The sequence below is a fragment of the Hipposideros armiger genome, unplaced genomic scaffold (genome assembly GCF_001890085.2).
Source record: "Hipposideros armiger isolate ML-2016 unplaced genomic scaffold, ASM189008v1 scaffold_390, whole genome shotgun sequence".
Lineage (NCBI taxonomy): Eukaryota > Metazoa > Chordata > Mammalia > Chiroptera > Hipposideridae > Hipposideros > Hipposideros armiger.
This window is the reverse complement of record NW_017731740.1, coordinates 1,596,961-1,619,266: the sequence shown is the minus strand read 5'-3', so window position 1 is coordinate 1,619,266 and position 22,306 is coordinate 1,596,961. Positions and strand designations below refer to the sequence as shown.

The following is a 22,306-nucleotide window of genomic DNA, read 5'->3' as shown; positions in this document are numbered from 1 at the left end:
GACCACTGAGCCTCTTTCTTTCTTTACCTTTATTTATTTATTTTTAAAACAATATGTGTTTATTTTAGAAAACTTACACAAATAATTTAAAAAATCACGTATAATTCTACCACCCACAGAGAATGACTAACAACTTCTTTCTTTTTTTCTGTGTATGTGTATAAATATTTCTTTTACAAAATTGATCAGGCTGATGGTTAATTAACGCATCGTCTATACCTTTTTAAAGCTGTCAGTTGCTGTGGGCATATATTTTTTGGATATGCTGCAATTGGTGTTTGTAGTTACTCACAATTACAATGAAATCTAACTTTATAAAAATAAATGTGTTTCTGAAATAAAAAAATATGATCAGGCTGAACATACTATTTAGCTGTAAATATATTTTGGGCATTTCTCCATGCCATTAAATATTCTTCTACATTATTAAAAAATTTAAAAAATAACTTTCTCATTGTGAAAGCAGTACATATTCATTACAGAAAAATTAATTTAGGCAAGCAACAGAAAGAAAATGTAAAAGTACCCATGATTTCACTATCAGAGGTAGCCATCATCAACGGTTTGGTGTGTGTCTCTTAGAATTTTTCTGTGAGTTTGTGTATTAAAAAAAAAAAAAAAAGATCCTGCTGTACATATTGTTCTATGATGTGTTTTTTTTAAGTTAATGGACTGTGGGTCTCTATGCACACCGCTTAAAATGGCTGCATAGCTTTCCATTTTAAGGATGTATTATAATTTAAACTATTATTGGATGTATTCATTTAAAAATTATTTTACATTTTAAACTATGTTGTGATGAACACCCTGTAGCTTAATCTTTGGGCAAATCTTATTCGTTTCAGATAAATTCCTTCAAGTTGAATTGCTGTCTCAAAGATTTTAAACAAATTTGATTTGTATTGCCAAACTGCCCTCAGAAATATTGTACCAATTAACATGTCTGTCAGTAATGTATAGGAATTCCCTTTGTCACAGGAAACACTGGTTATACCTTTCTTTCAAGTTTTGCCAACTGAATAACTAAAATATTTCTTACTACTTTTAAAATTTTCATTTCTTGGTTTAGTTTTAGTATTTCAATGTTTCCTCGCCATTTGATTTATGAGAGTTGACTGTAATAAGTATACTCTTTCTTAAAAACCATTTATTCTGCAGATATTTTTCTCATCTTGTCATTTGCTATTTAATTTTGTAAAATTTTTGAAGTGTGATTTAATATTTTTGGTTAATAAAATAAATTAATTTTTACTTGATAATTTCTTCCTGTGGCATCATGTTTGGGAAATCCTTTATTTCCTCATTATCATAAGTTTATTATAAATATTAATTTAATTTTTTCTAGTATTTTTATGATTTTTACTTAGATCCTTGAAACATCTGGAATTAATTGCCACATATAGGGTAAGATAGAACAGTCTAACTCTTATTACTTTTAATAAGTACTTTATTGAGATATAATCACATACTATACCCCTTTAAAGCGTATAATTCAGTGGATTTTAATAATATATTCACACATTTGTGCAGCCATCACCACTATCTAAATTTAGAACATTTTCATCATTCCAAAAAGAAACCCTGTACCCATGAGTAGTCAGTCACTCCCCATTACTGCTCCCTTTCCCAGGGAAATATGAATTGTTTCCTGTCTCTAAGGATTTGCCTATTCAAGACATTTCATATAAATAGAATCGCAGAATATGTGGCCTTTGTATCTTGTTTCTTTCACATAGTGTAATGTTTTCAAGGTTCATTCATGTTAGCATGTATCAGTACTTCATTCTTTTTTTTTTTTTGCTGAATAATATTTCATTGCATGGATAGACCACATTTTGTTTGTCCATTCATCAGCTGATAGGTATTCAGGCTGTTCCACTTTTTGGCTATTGTGAATAATGCTGCTCTGAACATTTGTGTACAAGTCTTTGTGTACAGATATGTTTTCAGTTCTCTTGGGCATATACCTAGGAGTGTAGTTGCTAGGTCTTATGGTAACTCTATGTTTAACTTTTTGAGGAAGTGTCAATCTTTTCCAAAGAGTCTGCACCATTGTACATTCCCACCAGCAATGTCTGTGCATCCAATTTCTCCACATTCTCACCAACACTTGTTATTATCTGTCATTTTGATTATAGCCATCATCATAGGTGTGAGGTGGTATCTCACTGTGGTTTTGATTTGCATTTCCCTAATGACTAATGATGTTGAGCATCTTTTCATATGCTTATCAGCCTATTGGCCATTTATAGATCTTCTCTGAAGAACAGGCTGTTCAAATCTTTTGCCCATTTTTTTTTTTTTTTAGCTGAGCCATCCTGCTACCTGTTGGCAGCTCAGCGGCTGCTCAGCTCGGGCTGGACTCAAACTGCTGTTGCTCAGAGCTCAAACTCTTGAGCGAGCTCTTAACCAACTGAGCCACTCGGCCGGCCCTCTTTTGCCCATTTTTAAGTTGGGTTATTTGTTTTTTTATTTTTGAGATGTAAAAGTTCTTTAAATATTCAGTGTACAAGTACATTATTACATATATGATTTGCAAATCTGTTCTTATCTTCTATGAGCTGTTTTTTTCACTTTCTTCATGTCCTTTAAAACACAGAAGATTTTCATTTCTATGATGTCCAGTTCATTGATTTTTCTTTTGACACATGTGCTTTTGGTGTCATATCTAAGAAACCATTGCCTAATCCAAGAGAATGAAGATTCACTTGTTTATTTTCTTCTAGGAGTTTTATAGTTTTCGCTTTTACATCTAGGTCTATAATCCATTTTTAGTTAATTTTTGTATATATGTAAACTTATTTTTACAAATGGCTGGCCAGTTTTTCTTGACACTATTTATTGGACAATTCATCCCTTCCCACCAATTAAAATGGCACCTGTGGTACCAACAGCTAATCATCCCCATTATCTGTTCTCCCCCTCCTCCTGACAGTGACAGAATAAAAAGTTCCAACTAGGCATGTAGCCACCCAGCTAGAGACCATATATTTCCTAGTTTCCTGTGGTGCACGGTGTAGCCCAATGGGATGTAAGAAGTGATGTATGTAACCCCAAGGTCATGTCTTCATAAGGAAATTGTTACCCCTCCACTATCCTTTCCCCCCCTTCAACGCTGGTGAGCCAGCTTTGACCATGTGAACGCGGGTGTCTCCTAGGGGATGGCAGAACAATAAAATGAATGCAACTGGGTTTCCAGATGACCTCATGGAGTAGAGCTGCCTACCACCCCTGACCCACCTACCCACTTCTGAGCTATTATGAGTTAGAGAAAAAAGTTATATTTCATTTGAGCTACTTTATTTTTGTCTGTTATTACAATACCTCTAGTGTATGCTGTATGTTTATATTGACACATTTTTCCTTAAATTTCTATTCTGTTTTCTTGACCTGTTTATTCTTGTACCAAAACCACAGCTTCAATTTTTGTAGGTTTATAATATGTTTAAATGGGGGAAAGAAGGGGAAGGCAGTAAGTCTCTCGCACAGTTTTTAAAGCATTTCTTGGCTTTTCTCCTGTATTCAATCTTTCAAATGAATTCAGGCTAATTTTGTCAACTTCCACCCCCTTTCCCTCCCCACCTCCTAAGTTACGGGCTACTTTCCAATTAAAAGTTGTTTCTTGGTCTTCGGGAGTTTTGTTCATTTTCTAAAGCTGTGTATTATAATGTTAGCCTAGGCACGATCAAGGTGCATCTCAGCTTCTGTCTCTTAATATGGCCAGTGTCCAGGAGTCAGTCCGACATTGAAAATATGCCCAGCGTGCCATGACTGGTGAGCCCGCCCCACGGGGCCACAGTAAGGGAACACCAACATGGAGGTAGGTAGGGCAAACACATTTGAACAGTACATGACACAAACCATAGAAACCAACACAATCCTAATAAGAATCCAAGCTGCCCATAGCTGCAGGTTGGTGTTACAGGTGACGGATAAGACTGGAAGAAGGTGGCTTTACTTCACACCAGTGAAACGTTCCCCCAAAGGACAGTGCTGTGTTACCATGTGCATCACCAGAGGCGGGAGGGATAGCATGGGGGTTGTTAATTGAGTCACTTCTGGTTTTCCCTATCCAGTGCTTAGAAATACATCACTTTTGGAGGGTGCTTAATTCAGTAATATATAGAGTAAGTGCCATTTATTATAACGTGTTCTCCTTCTGCTGCCATTGCTACAGTATAGCAGCAAGTAGTTTTTCTACCAGAATATGCAATTGGTCCACCACTTCATTGAACCAATTTAGGATGCTCAATTTCCTTCGGAAAATTGATTTTTCTCTCCCTATTCACATCGAGGGCCCTCCACGTTTTGAATCTGTTATGGCATCGTGGTGGAGAGTTGGCGCAACTGGAAGTCAAGAGAGCTGGTTTCTGACCAGCTCCTCCATTTAACACGCTTGCATCAGCTTCATTTGTGGAAAGTATTTTAAAGGAATTATCTAAAGTCGTTTAGTTTCAAAGTTTAGGTTTAACATATCCCTTCAATTTCTCAGCATTAACAGATAAAAATGGCAAAAGGCCCTTGAGTACCCAGTTTGTCTGGAACACCACTAAGTGTAAAAGCACAGCGTACTGTGGGTTGTCCCACCTAGGCTTCATTTCTAGATCATTCTTTTGCTTTTTCATTAACTCTTACATTCTCTTTTTCATAATTTTTTTTTTAATTGGGGAACGGTGTGTTTTTCCAAGACCCATCAGCTCTAAGTCCAGCTGCCCCGACTCCAAGTCAAGTAGTTGTTTTAATCTAGTTGTGGAGGATGCATCTCAGTGGCCCATGTGGGGATCAAACCAGCAGCCCTCGTGTTATAAGCACGGTGCTTTATTTAACCAACTGCGCTAACTGGTCACCCCGATTCTTACATTCTTTTAATTTCCCTGTAACAAAATAGTAATAAATACACACACACACACACACGCACACACACACACACACACACACACACACCCATGTGTATGTGTGTATTATATATGTATATTTTAGGGGTGATCAATTTCATGCTTTTGAGGCTACAAAATACAGAAGGTGTTGACCTGTGTAAATTCAAAGTGTTGCTCTGAATCACTAGTTATCAAATCCTCATGGAGTACAGCCAGTATTTTTTTGGTGGATCCAATGACACAATTTCACCACCATTTGTGAAGAGTGGCAATATAGGGACAAATAAAGTGCATGTGATCGAAGACTGTGGATCAGGGAAGAAGGGAGAGCGTGTACTAGTAAATGCTCCTCATCTGTCCCAGTCCACTCTTGCTGGGGAAGAGGGGGAACGGGGGTTCCTGAAAATATATCTTCACCAGGGCCTGAAATCTTAATAGCCTTACAGATAAAATCCCTGACATCATGAGGCTTAGATTCCAGAGGAAAATAAGATGATAAACACATAAATAAGCAAGACAATTTCAGAGAGTGTTAAGTGATATGAAGGACCTAAACGACTATGACTTGATGGAGACTGGTGGCAACTTGGGAGCTGATAGCTACAGACCTGTCTGTGATAATGAAACTTAGTTGAGACTTGAATTATGTGGAATGAATGGTGCATCAAATCTTGACTGCCTCTCATTTGGGGCAGAGCTACCAAGATGAAGTTCCATTATCTACTGGGTTGTTGGAAAAGTCATGATGCATTTTTGTGATGAAAAACAGAAAAAATGCATCATGACTTTTCTGACAACCCAAGTTCAGGAACACAGTGTGCCTTATATGCCAGTGTTCCCTCCCGAGGGTTCCATGCTATGTGTGATTGTGGGAGCGAGTGCCATGACTGCTGTACCAGGACCCCCGCACAGTGCCAGGCACACCCTAAGTGTTCAGCAAACGCTTGTGAATGAATGGAGTAACATCTGAAACTGAAATCATGCGCCATCCTTCTCCAAATTGCTCCTCCCTGTGTTCCCAGTCTTTGCAAGCGTGCAAATAACACCCACATGGTTCCCCAGCCAGAGACCTGTGTGTCAGGTTTACACTTCCTCCTTCTTCCCTAAAGCTGCACTCCCCTCCTCCAGCCCAGGCTGGTTGGTCACCAGGTCCTGTTGGTTCTCCTCTCATGCTTCTTGGGCATTTGGAGTTGTTTCGTTTTTTTTTTTTTTAATTGGGGAACAGTATGTTTTTCCAGGGCGCATCAGCACCAAGTCAAGTAGTTGTTTCAATCTAGTTGTGGAAGGTGCATCTCAGTGGCCCATGCTGGGATCGAACCGGCAACCTTGGTGTCATGAGCACTGCGCTCTAACCAACTGAGCTAACCGGCCGGCCCGGGGCATTTGGAGTTTTGTCCTCTTGATCTATCCCTAACTAATTCAACTGCTTCTTAAAGGACTCCTTGCTTTAGGCTTATCCTTCTCCAGCGAATGTTCCACACACTTCACCCAGATGGAGCAATATAGCATACGAGTCCGATCAAACCTCACTTAGAATGCTTCCGTGGTCCCCCATGCCTTCCAGCTCCCTCCCACCCCACAAGGCTGGTATGGTTGGCACCCAGCCAACCGCCCTGACTGTGGCGCTGACAGCTCTTTTCTTTTGCCTCCCAAACCTGGTAAGGGTTGCAACCTTCCTCGGTATGACTGGGCCTGTAGGAGGGGAGACACCAGAGGCAGGTGTGTGAGCTTTTCCTCTATGACATCACAAACAGTCCCTCTTCCGGTGGAGCCCCCTGTGATGGAACTGGGTCCCCTCACGCTGGACTGGAAAGCCCTTTAGGGCTGTCAGCCAGGTGACATAAAGCACAGATCTTAGCCAGAGTGTGGGAGCAAAGGCATCCCAAGGGCCTCGGCCAACTAACGTGACACAGGCCCCCTTACAAATAATATCATGGCACAAGGGGCCACACAAAGGGGAGCATTTGTGGCAGGAGAGGCAGGCTGGTGCCTGGCTCCCAGCTTCCAAGAGGTGTAGGTACGGGAAAGACTGGCTATAGTTTAGATTTTCTGTTTCTGCAAGCCAGTCACCCTGTCACCTCTCCTGCAACCCAGCTGCTTGCTTATGTAGCTGCTACTCCCCACCACCCCAGCCACCTCTCCTCCCAGCAGTGGAGTAGCTCAGGGCCCTCTAAAATGACAGCCCGGGAACCAGATCCTGAACAGAAGCCCTGACAGAGCGGACAGCCTGGGGGCGCTCTCGGCTAGGGGCGGGCTGGGAAGGCCTACTGGATGGGGGCAGATACCCAGTGAGGAGTAGCGCCCTCCTGTGGTCAGAGGGGAAAGGAAAGCGATTATGATTTCACAGGCACTTTGCATTCAAGAAGATTGATTTGTCCTTCTGATGTGTTGTTTCCATAGAAGCAGGGCTTAATCTTTAAGTGAAGATTATAAAGCTACCGAATTCATTTAAAATTAGGCTTCAAGCATATCAGTGCTTAATGCTTAAGTGTTACTGTGGGACTTGCTACAGCCATTGATCTGACTGCCAGGCAGAGCCTGTGACTTCCTACTTTGGAAGACGCTCTTTCTGGTAGCAATCTAGTTTATTTATTTATTTTTAAATTTACTTCCTGAGGAGATAGAAATTCCTGTGTAAGATCACCAGAGTGTTAATAAATACCTTTTAATTAATGTCCAGCATTCACTCCTCTTCATAAACACAGGAGGACGAACGCAGGCATGAAACAGACGCAGTCAATTAAAGTAATTTATTGTATTCTTCCAGAATGGACATAAAGAGCATCTTGGGGGTTGATATCACAACACAATGTTATACACCATTTTCACAACTAGCCTTGCGTTGAATTTTTTTAAAGAACATAGTAATTTTTTAAAAATCTAAATATTTACATATTAATAAAACATATATACAGAAGATTGAGACATTATTCATAGATATGGAATTTTTTTTTTTGCTAAGAAAGCCTATAAAAAGGATTTCTGAATAAAGTCTGAACAGTAGTCACAGTAAGTAAACACAAATACAATTTTAATTTACAAAATATGACTTCACTCTTGCACTTTTATGATATGTATTCCAACTGGGAGATCCATTGCACATACTTGTGAGTTGAACAACCCCCACCCCGCCTAAAGTGGTGAAAACTCCAAGCTGTGGCCCAGTCTTAGAAGGAAGTGCTTTGGAGATTCGTGGTCTATATTTAACAGGCCACAGTTGTAAAGTGAATGTTTCTACCTTTATTAGTGACATAGTCATTTTATTTTAATAGAGTTGAACGGTCACTAATTAATCTTTTCAATTCCCTTGAGGAATATTTCCTGCCGAGAGGCAGCAGACAAGTTTTAAAACACATGTTGCAGAAAAACAAAAGCCCTGGTTCACAGTTCTTCATCAAACATTTGATGAGCAGAGGGACTGGTTTCAGAGAAGGGGTTACTAGCCGGCCTCAAATGTAAAAGGCTAACAAAGGGCGTGATGGAAACAGTTGCTCTGAACCTTCCTGCTAGCTTCAAAAAGGAGATAAAAGACACTCACATACGAGTATATGAGACGTCGCTGTCTAGCAGTTGGATGGAACCAGCTTTGTCACACCTAGAACCAGCTTTGTCACCTAACAGGGATGCCTCTTGTAATCTTCGGTTGATGAGCTGGTCTCCAGTGGAAAACTGATTAATCGCAGAGCTCCTCTCCTAGCTCAGGCTTAGCTGTTCAGTGTGAGATGGCACAAGTACCTTGGACAGGGGAGAAAGGCATTTAGGTGCTAGGCCTGGCCAGGCCCCTGATGGGTTACCTGGCCCTGGACAACCTCACTCCTCACCCCTCGGTGGCCACACCTGTAAAACACGGGGGTGGGGCTCAGGGACATCTACAACAACTCTGAGTTCTAACACTCTATGACTTGATAAAGTAAGTGCTAGGGAAATGTGTTAAACTTTTAAAGTAGCACAACATTTTTTTCCCCCCTTGGGGTTTGCTGTTTCTAGTTCAAATTTCTTCCAAGCCAAATTTTGGCCTTTGGGCCAAGTGCCAAAGATTCAAAGTAATTTGCTTTATGCAATAAATGAGGTATAAATGAAATGTTTCTACATAAAATGGTATTTTAAATTTACCAACTTATTAGAGAAATGTTTCTTAAAACAGATACCCACATGGCATGATATATCTTTAAAATGAATCCATGCTGTAATTCATTGGTTTTATATAAAGTGGAGTGTGAGTGTACAAGAACCAAATAAAATACATAATATGAAATACATCTGTGGCTGGTTACCACACAATGGCAAAACACGGACCCACTCACTCAGTTAAAACCATCTGTTAAAATAATTGTTAGGTATCATGTAGATAACTGGTTATTTTGAGTTTCTAGGTTTTTTTTTTGTTTTTTGTTTTTTTTGAGTTTCTCACCTTTTAAAGAGTTATTTTGTCACTGTGTTGACACAACCTATGTGAAAGGTTTCTTCTTTCCTAGGCGTTCATATATCTATTGCGCCTATTCAGTTACAAATGGTTATTTGGGGGGGGGGGCGGGATTAATGTCACAAATGATTTTATCTAATAACTCAGAGTTATCCTGTCTCCCAAAACATCTCTTACATCTTTTAAACTGGTGAAGGTCCAATTAACTTTGGCCTTCGCAACTGCTCCCTCAATATTAGAAAGAGCCAGTCTCCTTTATGTTGCATCTAAATAATTTAAGTTAAAATAAATATGCTTCAAAACTCCAAATATTCACAGTGAGGTTATATTAAAAAAAAACCAAAAAACAAAAAACCAAAACCAAAAAAACCCAGGGAAGAGAGAGCTGCTGCTTTTTAATGGACATGAACCAATTGGATCAGATGTTGGACTTAAAGGGTGATAAATCAACTGTAAAAATGATTTAAAAAAATCTGATACCAAATTAAAGGCTTGATTATCACAGATTACAAAGATAGTATATGAAAACTATTCAAACAGGACGGGTAAACTTCACAGAACACCCACACTTCGCAGCAACCTGAAATGCTAACGCGGATCTTGGAGGAAATTTCAAATGGAAGAGGTACATATGCTAATGAACATTGTCACTAAATGAAAGTCTAGGCAGTGAAATCTGGCTCTTTGTCTTCCGCATTTTCTCTCCTGGTGTCAAATATATTACCTACAACAGAGATAAGAAAATGAAGGGGAACCACTTCTCTAAAGGAGAGTCGCACACTTTTCTATGACATGGCTAGAGGTAGATTTGGGTAAGTGAAGAGCATTGTTGGTGAGATGTCTGTGTTTCATACTTAAATCACTAATGCTTAGCCAAGGCTTTAGTTGTGCTAAATGAGAAATTTTAGCCATTAGACATTTATTTGTAATGATTATTTTTACAAGAAAACCCATGAATGTATGCTATTATTAGAGTATGTCCATATGTTATCCAATAATAGAAAATGGCTAAATAAAATATGATTTACCTGTAAAACAGAATATCATGCAGCTATTAAAATAATGTGTATGAAAATTTGTAATAAAATGGAAAATGCTTGTTAGGTTAAAAACAAAACAAAACACAGGAAACAAAATTTTATGTATTTGATCTCCATTGTGTAAATGAAATAAATATAGAGAAAAGTCTGGGGGAAAAAAATACCCAATAATGGTTGTCTCTGGGTGGTAAAATTAATTTAAATTTTCTTTTTTACACTTTACTTTCTTAATTTTTAAAAAGTATGTAAAAGAATGCCAATTTATGACAAAAACTGCTAAGCCCAGAAGAGCTCCGCACTACTCTGTTTCAAATTCAGAAGCCTCCTTATTAAATTTTAGAAAGCACCGTTACAATTTTATTTTCTCTATACTCTTGTTTTATCCTACCACAAATTGTTCCCAAATCCTGGGTTGTTTTTTGTTGTTATCAGAGTGTCTTTCCACACCTGCACTGCAGTGTGTCACGGTGCCTGTCACACCGGTCTGGGGGCTGGCTCTCTGAGGGTGGGCATTTGTTCACCAGAACCTAACACAGTGCTGATTCCTGGGAGCTGCTCAAAAATGCTCACTGACAGGACTGAGGGAAAAGAAATTAAAATAGGTTCTTCCACTATAAAATCTGTATCCATTTTTGTTAAAACTACACACATACAAGGTATATATGATAAAAAAAATACGGTGAATGTTGAAATTAAAAAAAAATTATTACAGTAAAAGACACATTGCCATTAATCCCCCTCAAAATCTTCTCTCGCTTTGAATACACTCATCCCATTGTTCTTGCCACTTTCTGAAGCAGTTCTGGAAGTCCTCTTTTGTGATTGTCTTTAGCTGCGCTGTTGTGGCTGCCTTGATGTCTGGAAACGATTCAAAATGTTTACCTTTCATGGTCATTTTGAGTTTGGGGAAGAGCCAGAAGTCACGCGGTGCCAGATACGGTGAATAAGGTGGATGAGGAGACACTAATTTTTTTTAAAAGGATTTTATTGGAGAACGGTGTGTTTTTCCAGGACCCAAAAGTTCCAAGCCAAGTAGTTGTCTTTAGTCTAGCTGTGGAGGGTGCAGCTCCGTGGCCCATGCGGGGATTGAACTGGCAACCTTGGTGTTATGAGCACTGTGCTCTCACCACCTGAACTAACCAGCCGCCCCCTAATATTTTTGACAAAAACTGCCATACCAGAAGCGATGTGTGACACGGAGCCTTTCTGTAGTGATCAAAACATATGGTGAATGCTGCCGCCGAGTGCCATCCAATGGAAAGGCAGGGATCTTCAATACGGGAAGCGGCATGTCAAACCTTAGTAACAGTGTGTGACAAGTTTCCACTTGTTCAGTGCAGTCAGTCGGGTGAGCTACGGTTGCAAGAAGGTGTGTTTTAAAGTGTGCTATAAATCATCCTCCATCATGACAACACTCTGTGTCACACATGGCTTCTTGTATACAGCAATTTCTGTCAAATAAAAACATTACGGTGTGTCCTCATCCACCTTATTCCCCAGATCTGGCACCATGTGACTTCTGGCTCTTCCCCAAAGTCAAAATGATTCAGGACATTGAGGCAGCCATGACAGTGCAACTAAAGACACTCACGAAAGAAGACTTCCAGGACTGCTTCAGAAAGTGGCAAGAACGATGTGTTTGAAGCAAGCAGGAGCACTTATTTTTTTTTATTGGGGAACAGCCATGGTTATTGGTTACACATTGCTTTCATGCTACAGTGGCATAACTGACTCTTTTAAGGAGGGTGCAGTTCACAGTGGCTCATGAGAGGATCGAGCCAGCAACCTTGGAGTTATCAGCACCACACTCTAACCAACTGAGCGAACTGCTCACCCCATCAAGCAGGAGTACTTTGAGGAGGATGAATGGCAATGTGTCTTTTACTGTAATCATTTTTTTTTTTAGCTGAGCCATCCTGCCACCTATTGGCAGCTCAGTGGCAGCTCAGCTAGGGTCCATGTGGGAATCAAACCAGCAACCCTGTTGCTCAGAGCTCGCATTCTTGAGCGAGCTCTTAACCAACCAAGCCACTCGGCTGGCCCATAATTTTTTTTTTTTAAATTTAAACATTCACCATTTTGGTTGATCACACCTCATAGCAGTTTGCTTAAAAGTGATGGATTGAAACAGATGTCGTTTGACTGCCCTGACCTGCTCAATTCTGGTTCATAGAAACACTCAGGACTTACACTTTTCCCCACTCTCCTCAAAACACGTGACTTTGGAAGGGAAAAAAAGACCTTGAAAAGCTAATAAAGGCATTGTAAAATCTTTTAAAAGGATCAACTGTTGCCAGGTCAGATAAACACGATAAGTGAGTCTCAAATCCCAGGATGAAGTTCCTTGTGCAAGAAGGGTGGGTTTCACCTCTCGGACGGTTTCCTTGGGGTGCACACGAGGAAGGAGGGATTAGTAGTAGCCTTGTGTTCAGAGACGCCACCAGACTGAGTTTTACTTCAGCGGCAATCAAGGGACCGGATTGTCAAATTCGGGTTATTGAATTTCATTAGTGCAAAATTTGGCCACTGATTTTTTACTTCTTTTCCCCTTTTCTAAATGATAAACTGTATTATTTTTCATGTTTAGTAATGTGATCAAATATCTATCAATAGTCTAGTAAAAAGACCTGCAGGGGTGTTCTTACTCCTGTCTTCACCATGACCTCACAGCCTTGGGCAAGACTTGAGAAAGAATTACAGGAGTTTTAAGCCTCAGTGGACTTCAGCGGGACTGACGACGGACATTCTAATTGTGGAGACAGAGACATTGAAACGGAATCCTATAGGGATCAGTGCATCCATCAACTCTTAGGATCTTTAAGAAACATGCAGAGAAAAGCTGGCTTTGGCTTTGGTATAAGAAAGCTACGCGGCACACTGGCTGGAAGTCGAGAGGCCTGTGCTCTGGCCAGGCCACCAACCAGCTGTGAGACCTTGAGAAAGTCATTTAGTGTTTCTGGGCCTCAGGCTTTTTTACCTGTAAAATAAAAGGACTGGATAAAAAAGAAGGAATGGGACTAGATGATCTCTAACGTTCCTTCTTTCTCAGGTTCCTTGAAATCCTTTTCAGTTCCATGAGGTTGTTCTACTACCCCGTGTTCAATTTTCTCATCTGAAACATCTCTTTGCCTCCATCTTCAGATAGGAAAATGCAAAAGGCAATGGTTCTCAAGTAATTTTAAAAAGCCCACTGTGTCAGATGACAGTGAGGACCGGTACTGCAATTGCTCTGCGGCAAAGGGCTAGAGGGGAGGAACCCTAGAAAGCACGGTATTTCTCCAAAGGGCCTCCCGGAGTGCACAAGTTCATTGTTACTTGTATCTCACACTTCTACTGGGAGTGGGCCAGAGGTGATGAGAACACGGTTAATATGAGCTGTCCTGATATTCCAAGGACAGAATGGGAAGGAGCAATAGAGATCATGCATTTCAATTCTCTTGATTCATAAGTGTGGAAACACAGCCAAACAAGAAATCTCTTTTACATAATGACTATATACAGTAAGAACTTGATATAAGCAGGCCCTTTTTGCACTGTGCAGCTCATTTCATTTATTTATCCTTTGATCTGTTGCTTAGTTACTCAGTGACAGAAAGCACTTTATCCTTTACACGGCTGAGCTTTCTTGTTGCTCTGGGGTTCAGTAACATACGTCTGTCCTACACCTGTGAACTCTGCTTGGGTTGCTGTCACAGAGTACATGCCATCAATGAACACGTGACCCAGTAGAGTGCCTACACAGACTAGCTACTCCATTCATATTTGCTGAATATTTATATTGCATTTAAAATTTACCAGCCCAAAGCTAGAGACAACATTGAGTTGAGCTTTTTTACTTGAGGGTTTTGGGGGGCATCTGGGTTTTGTGGGCAGGGAATCTTCAGATATTCTCTTGGGGGCAGTCAATAAAGAGTCCTGAGGCCAATGGAGAGAATAAATTGTTTGCCACATGGCATTCGGATCAGACACCTGTCCCTCGGGCTCTCAGGTATGAACCCATGCAGAGGCAGGAGACCAGGGTCAGAAGTGTCACTTGAGAGTCAAATAATGTAAATTCAGAATTGTGTCTCTGGCTTAACATTGTAGCAGACGCTTCAATGAAATGCTGCATTCGCCCAATCTGGTTATAACATTAGCAGTGTGCCCCCCATGTTAGATAGATAGATAGATTGGCTTCTTGAGTCACTCAATTGTAACATGGTGTTCTCTGGGTGCCCATTCTGTGGAAAGCAATGGCTGCCTCTCAAGGCCCTTTGGGGGAGGTGGGAGAGGACAGCATGAATGTAAATTTCATCATAAAATTGGTGATCCCTATTCTAAAAAGAAATGTCATTTCCTGTTAAAATATTTTTAAATGTCCAAAGGTTTTCGGAGGCACAATGTTGTGATACTAAGTTCTTAGGACTTGCTGTTCTGAGGTTTTGAAGCATATGAAACAAGAGTGTGAGAAAAATGTAGCTTTTCACATTCAATGTCAAAAATAACTCTGAACACAGGGCATGGAGGTCCTTTGATTACTAGGGTTTGTGTCTGTCACAGGAGCCTTTTTGCTCAAGCATCTGCATCTATTATTTTAAAAACATTTTCAGTGCAAATATTTTCATGTGCTGTATTTTCCAGCGGGTGATGAAAATATAAATGTGTTTTTACCTGTTGGTGGTAGAGAAATGCCGTCCAGTCTTTCATCACCGTCAGCCACCTCTGCTGGTTACAAACATAAAACACAAATCTCATTAATTTCAGGGAGCACATTCATTTTACCGAATACAGTCATACAATTTAAAAACTCCAGCACATATAATAGTTTTCGCCTTTCAGCCCAGAACCATTCCTGTGGGGCAGGCTTAGGAAATCTTGAGAATGAATCTTTCTTTGGCGATGACTGAAAATTCTGATCCTAGAGCTGCCAATCTAAGTTGTCTTCAATTCAGTCATAAAGAAAATAAAAATAAAAATAAGCGTGCTTTCAAAGGATTCATCATGTCTCTGTTTAAAATGCAAGCAAACCTTTGCTCATCTCTGATATGTTTCCATCTCCTTAAAAGCTTCCCAAAGGTAGATCCTTTAGTCACAGAAAACCTTCCACTAAATACATAAAAGAAGGTGCCCATATGTCTCAGTCTCCCCACCACGCTGTGGATGGGTCAAACATTTCATTAGGGCAATTTGGATAATTTTGGCGGTGCTCCTATATCCTAGGGCTGGTGGCCCCCGGGAAGTTTCCTGCCTGTAGCCACTTTCCAGTCCCTGCATATGTGCTGGGAAAGGCCAGTCAAATGAGGGCTCTCATTTGCATCACGATGGAATGCTAAGTGTGTGGGAAGCAACTAATACTGTGTTCTTGTTTTTATTGCTATTGCTTTAAACACAATCAGGGTTTAAAGATTTCTACTCAGGCCCACCCTCTTACATCGTGTCCTCCGATTGCTACACATTGACATCAGTGAAAGGCCCACTGTCTGCTGAGCTGCTCAATCCACCACAAAGAGAAAACGCTGAGAAAAGACAGAATAGTCATGACCAATTTGGGTTGGAGAAGCGTAGAAGCCACTAAAAATGATATTGTAGATGAATATTTAATAACAAAAACATTCAAGACCAGCAATAAGATAAATAGTAAGAATAAAATTTTGTAAATAGGTTTATAGATGGAATACAGGACATATTAAAATGTTAACAGTGTTTCTCTCTGCATGAAAGGTTTATAGGCATTTAAAATTCTGTTCTTTGGGTTTTTTAAATTGCTCTATATATTTAAGAAGGCATTATTTTCTTTCAATTGATTTGAGTGAATTTGAACAGGTAGATGAACTACATGGTAGTTCTTTCATTGTGTAGGATTTAAAAAGTTCTTTAGTAATAATAATAATAGCAATGCTGGCCACCACCATTTACTAAATGCTTACCACTTACTGAGCATTTTACATGCATTGCATCATCTAACCCTTAGAAAACCCCACAAGGTAGGTCTGTCTGTTGTTATGCCCATTTTAACAAATGAGAAACTGAGAAATAGAGAGGTTAAGAAATTTACCTAAGGTGATATCCCTAGTAAGTGACACTGCCAGGAATTTGAATCAGGTTAGCGTCTGGGCTCTTAATCTCTTTGCGATTAATAGTCCAAACATATATCCCATGTATCATTATGAGCTAATTTTTAAACCTTCAAGTTCTAGTTCATTTTATACTTCAGTAACTTTCTCCACTTTACATGTATAATTGCTTTTCATTTAGTTATAACAAAAATTTATTCCGGGCCTAAGTTGATCTTCCCTTTGTAATTCAGTTATCCTCGCTTAAAAAACAGGCTATGCAATTATGTGCTTTAGTAAGAACAGAACATATACAACATATATATATATATATATATATATATATATATATATGCATATACTAATATATATTAGCATATACTAATATATTAGCATATATTGCATATATTAGCATATATATATTAGTGTATGCTAGCTCTATGAACAGGGCCCAGTGTCATGGATGAAGAACATGACGGTGCTACTTAAATTTAACTATAACATCTGCCTGTAACAATAAGCTCACAATCTTTCTTCCTTGGTGACAGTCATGTTGTGGAATTTGGAAGAGATTGAGCAAGTCCAATAAAAATTTAATAGCAATGACAGCTTTACTCTTAGAGCTAACGCACACACAAAATTGCAATTTCAACTCTGAGGAAATAATCTAATGAAAATGATAAAAATCCAGGCCAGAAAAGGACTCATTCCAGTTATAGGAAAAAAATTATTACATGTGATGAGAGCCTCAGATGAATTGCTATTTGGATTCGTATAACAACCTTTTAGAGCTGTGTGGGGCTCTCTCTTGTTCTAGAGGCAGCATGGGCTTTCCTAACCGGTGAGGTGATTAGCTTGCCCAGGTGGCGTCTGTGCCTAATTCCAGGAATTGAGCCAAATATGATAAATAAGGTTGAAGTTGTAGAATATCTATGAGACACTGTACTATCATTTAGGCTGAAAATAATCAAGACAAAAAGCAGGCTAGCAAGCGACATTATTGAGAGGCCTCTAAGTTCCTATCAGCACAACAGCGGAAACGCAAGGAGCTCTAGTTTCCATTTGCTGGGGTCCCATTTTTGTGCCACTTGAGGGAGAGTGAAGTGTAACAGGATGGGATAAAACTGGGAGACAAAACCTATTTGGCAAGTCACTGCTGATGTGCTGTCATTCTGGTCTGGTTTGATCTGTGTCAGGGTTGGTTTTGTCCTGTAGGCACCGTCCACTTTCTCAGATGCTAACAGAACCTGCCAGTGAGGCAGGGAAGTGCCAAGGTGACAATCCCAAAAATGTAGGTGGATAACCTAAACCCAGTGGTCAAAGTGAAAACATCCAAAATCAAGTATGGTGATAGCTATGGAACAGGGCACACGATGTCCTGAGCACGTGCGAGGCTCCCACCAGAAGGGAAGGGAGAGGGAGCCGTGTGGTTTGGATCCCGTTCTACAAGAAACAGGCATGTGCGTGCGGAAACGAGCAGGTTTCATGCGAATCACTAATACAAATGCTGAGATGCTTAAGGAACGTGTTCACTGGCCAGTCTGTTTGTGGGAGAGACAGGAACGTGGAGGAAAGTCCCCACTGTGCGCATGTGTGTTTGTTGGGGGGAAGTGAGGATGGGAATGGAGACCAGAACTCATAATAATTGGTCTCAGCCTTTGAAATAGAAAACAAAAAAAAACAAGGTGCGTTCATGTATAACATATACAGTATAGGGAAACAAAATTTAAACCAAACTTCCTATTTCAGTCATGTGGCCCATGGCCAGGAAAGCTCTTTCCATGTCTCTGAGAAGAGGTCTCCTCTGCAGTACACTCGGTAGGTACGCAACAGTCTTCTCCACACTTTTGGCCTTGTACCTTTAAAGGCGACTCTTCAAACGTCAACTTTTCAGGTCCTTTAGGGAGTTGTAATCATCTCCTCATGTTCTGTAACACAAAGCCCTTTCCTTCTTTTCTCTGGGTTGTGTCTGCAGCACCTAAGTTAGCAATATCAGCATTCTGGCTTCATAGTTCTTTCCCCTCAAGCTGCAAGGAGCTCTGGTATTTCTCACATTTTCCAATTACGTGCACCCCACCCTGGGAAGCAGGAAGGGACCTGGCATGCTTCTATGAATTCTGAGTGGAGGAATTTGCCCGCCTATCTCAGGCTCGAAGCTGGTGGCGCAGTCAGGACCAGTGTGTGGAGAACCAAAGGGTGGCTGGCTGGCTGGTTGGCTAGTTCTTGGGCTACTCTGGCCCTTTGCCTTTCCTTTGGGCTAAGTATTAAATTTAGGTTTCTTCACTCTGACAAATTCTGGATCTCTCTCAAACCTGAATATTTATCATTTTTTCTGGGGGGGAGGGGAAAAGGGAGGGTGTCAACAATTTCCCCCTGCAAATCAATAGGCAAATGGAAGTTCTTGCACACCCAAACAGGCAGATTGCCAAGGTAGGATTTAGGTAACATGAGGCCAACTTAATACTAACAAGGAGACCCCTCAGATTTCCTACTTGAAATTGGATTTGGGATATAAAATTGTGGAGACACAGCTCCTAACATGACATCCATGCTCAGTAAGGGGTTACCTGCTGTGTAAACCAAGTGGGCAGTTGTGTTTGATAAAGCCTGCCATTCAACTGTAAAAAAAAAAACACAACACATTTTTTTCACCCCAACCCTTTCCTGGAGCCTGAAATCTAAAGGGGCTAAAGTAATAAAAAGGGCCTTTGTGAGGTGACTCAGGCTGAGGCAGAAGACCTTTAGCATAAGAAGGGGCTAAGAGACCCCACTGGCAGCAGTGAGTCTTCCTAGGTTAACCTACCCTGTATGAGGTCAGGTGTCATGATACTGGACTCTGAACCTTTGCGGGGGAAGGGAGAAGAGAGGAAATTGGGAAGGGGACCAAGGAGATGGGCCTGGGGCAGAGGAGGAAGTAAGAAAAAGGGCTTGCGGAGGAGAAAGGAAGGGCTCTGTGGGAAGCCATGTGAGCAGCCAGGAGTCCTAAGGACCTTGTTCCTCGAGGACAGAGCTCAGGGACACTGCTGCCCCATGGTCCCGGGATAAGTATTTGAACCTCAAGGAAGAAACTGATGGAATATTCTCCAGGATATCACCTGACGTAGATGAGCTAAACAATAAGACCTCTTAATTGTGGACTATTGTCCCTGCTTTTCCATTGATTAATTTGTTGGTTCCATGCTGGGCCACACACTGTTCTAGACACTTAGGCCAGAAACACGACTCAGATGCAGTCTCTTGCTCCTGGGGATCTCCATGGTCAGTGGAGCAAACTGGTGAGTGACTATTCCAGTGGCAGAAGACTAAGGTGCTGGGGTCACCTATGAGGCCTCCAGGAGAAAGGAACCTTGGAGATGATGCTATGATAGGAGGAGGCATTGTTTTCCGGGCAGAGAGAAAAAGCATGAGTGCAAGAATCTAGCATATTGCAGAATGGGGAGAGTGGTGTGGCCTGGGGAGGCACATGGCCTGTGGCCGGAGATGAGGCTGGCAAGGAGGATGGGGCTCATAGTGAAGGACCTTGCCTTCTACGCTGGGGGTGGGAGTGTAGAAGGGACTTTACTTTGGGGTGACAGGAAGCTAGCAGAAGTGTTTAGTAGTGGAAGGCATGACTGGATTTCATTAGCTGAGGCACAGAAAATGAAGTCTAAGGTCTCAGGCTATGACTATGTCGGGCTGCACACCATGGAGCCATTGACGATGGGACAATTCTAGTCAGGAGTAAGGATCTAAGAAGAACAGTACCAAGGGTGGGAACTTAGGAATGCTGGGCTTAAGAGACAGGTGGAAGAGAGAGGCAGTGGAGAGCGAAGGCATCGTCAGATTTTCTGGAGGAGGAACAAAGGGAATGAAGTCACAGAACCCAAGGGAAGAGAGATTCAAGAAGGATGAGATTCGACAGTAGAAATCCATGTGGAGGTCAAGTTGGAGCATTAACTTAAACAAAAAGCGGAATCTGGTCATTGGGACCAGCAAGAGCTCATGCCGAGAAGTGAGGTCAGAGGGCAAAGTACACTAGATTCTAGTGAACTGGGATGGGGGAGCCTTCACAGTGGTGCAACCCTTGTTGAAGGAATTGGACCAACAGCGTTACGAGAAAGATGGTCGTGGTTTTAAGAAACAGCAGGGATAAGGGGGTTGCTTTGCTTTTGGTTGGTAAAGGAGGATAAGGTCAACAATATTTTATGAACATCATTAGGTGTGTCAGCTCTGCATTAGCGCAATACTTACATTGTCTAACTCTAACTCTGAAAACACCCCCGAGGAAGCTGTTAGCCTGTTTATATAAATGGAGAATTTGAGGCTCAGAGAGGTTGAGTAATTTGTCCAAGGTCCCAGAGATTTGTAAATGGCATATCAGAGCTAGGAATTCAGACCTGTTCTTTCCACTATAGAATGCTGTGTTTATTTGCCATGATTTGTAGATAAAGGAGAAGAAGGTGGTAAAAGCTGAGAGACCTAGGAGGAGGATGGCCAGATCACTTATTACCCAAGCTTGAAAACCTTTGAGAGTGAATGGGGCATTATTAATAATTGTGAGGTGACAATTAAGTTCGTGAACTTGTTGCAATGATGTCACTAACCTTCTTTGATATCAGAGGGATTATTCATTATGAATTTGTACCAACTGGACAAACACTTAACTAAGTTTACTATTTGGAAGTGCTGAAAAGGCTGCGTGAAGAAGTTAGACGACCTGAACTTTTCGCCAAAATTTCATGGCTTTTGCATCACAACAATGCACCAGCTCACACGGCACTGTCTGTGAGGGAGTTTTTAGTCAGTAAACAAATAACTGTATTGGAACACCCTCCCTATTCACCTGATCTGGCCCCCCAATGACTTCTTTCTTTACCTGAAGATAAAGGAAATATTGAAAGGAAGACATTTAGATGACATTCAGGACGTCAAGGGTAATACAACAACAGCTCTGATGGCCAATTCCAGAAAACGAGTTCCAAAAGTGCTTTAAAGGGTGGACTAGGTGCTGGTGTCGTTGCATAGCTTCCCAAGTGGAGTACTTCGAAGGTGATTGTAGTGATATTCAGCAATAGGGCATGTAGCACTTTTTCTAGGATTAGTTCGCAAACTTAATTGTCCGGCCTTATAGGGACAAGAGTGGGAAAGCAGGCTGCTTGGTCCCCTGACCTAGGATACGAGGGTCCCACAGAGTTATGACTCCTCAGCCATCTCCACCTGCCAATCACTGCTGCAAATGATACAGACATTTTCAGAGAGGAAAAGCTGGTCTCATTTATAAAGACATTTGTGTACAGTATATGCCTGGAGCCTCACAATAACTCTGAGGCAGGCTTTATTTTTATGTCTGTTTCATGAGCGGGACACTGAGGATTAGAAAGATGGAGTGATGTGCCCAAGGCCCAGAGCTGGTAAAGAGCAGACATGAGACTTGAAAAACCAGGTCTTCTGACTCCATTATGACTTATTACCTAAGGCGATAATACATTTTTTACCAATTAAAAATATTAGTAATCTGTTGCTCTTTATAAAAAAAGCATTAATTAAGTATAAAAGAAAGCAAAAGATTAAAAGAGATGAAGGGAAGATTTTTAATAAAAAAATCATCTACAGCTGAATATTTTATCTTTTGGACATGACCTTGGGACTTGGAGCTTTGTAAATTACTTCTATAACTCCATGAAAGGTCGGTCAGAGGACGCTCAGGTGGAGTTTAAGCCTCCATTGATGACCTGATAGCTGAATATTTTAGAGTCCCAATAGCTACTCTTTGCGAAAAGAGCTGTAAGGTTTTTCACACTGAAAAACCACTTGGTCCCTCCCTGCCCGTGTGTCTTGTCATCACATCAAGGGCATCCTAGCCTGTGCCAGGAGCTCTTCCTGAGGCCATCAGCTATACTTCTCCCCAGACTTGGTGACCACTATTCCCTGTGAGTTCACAGAAAGGGATCTGTT

At 40.9% G+C, this 22,306-nt stretch overlaps 1 protein-coding gene and 1 non-coding gene across 12 annotated transcripts in view; both read right to left on the bottom strand.

Moving 5' to 3' along the window:
* Nucleotides 1-6,174: 6,174 nt before the first annotated feature.
* Nucleotides 6,175-6,248, bottom strand: TRNAM-CAU (transfer RNA methionine (anticodon CAU)). Its single transcript has one exon. It is a non-coding gene; the product is annotated as a tRNA-Met (tRNA).
* A 1,365-nt stretch (nt 6,249-7,613) lies between these two features.
* BEND7 (BEN domain containing 7) overlaps nt 7,614-22,306 on the bottom strand; it is an 83,390-nt gene continuing 68,697 nt past the window's right edge. For 3 of the 11 annotated variants that reach the window (XM_019663426.1, XM_019663434.1, XM_019663433.1), the window contains 2 exons: nt 14,991-15,044; nt 7,614-10,024 (listed from right to left, as the gene is read on the bottom strand). In XM_019663426.1, the coding sequence (XP_019518971.1) occupies nt 9,963-10,024; nt 14,991-15,044 (116 nt within the window). In that variant the 3' untranslated portion in view covers nt 7,614-9,962. Of the gene's footprint in view, nt 10,025-12,382; nt 13,318-14,990; nt 15,045-22,306 lie in introns of those variants that run through there. The other 8 variants (XM_019663428.1, XM_019663436.1, XM_019663435.1 and 5 more) reach the window with 5 other exon arrangements.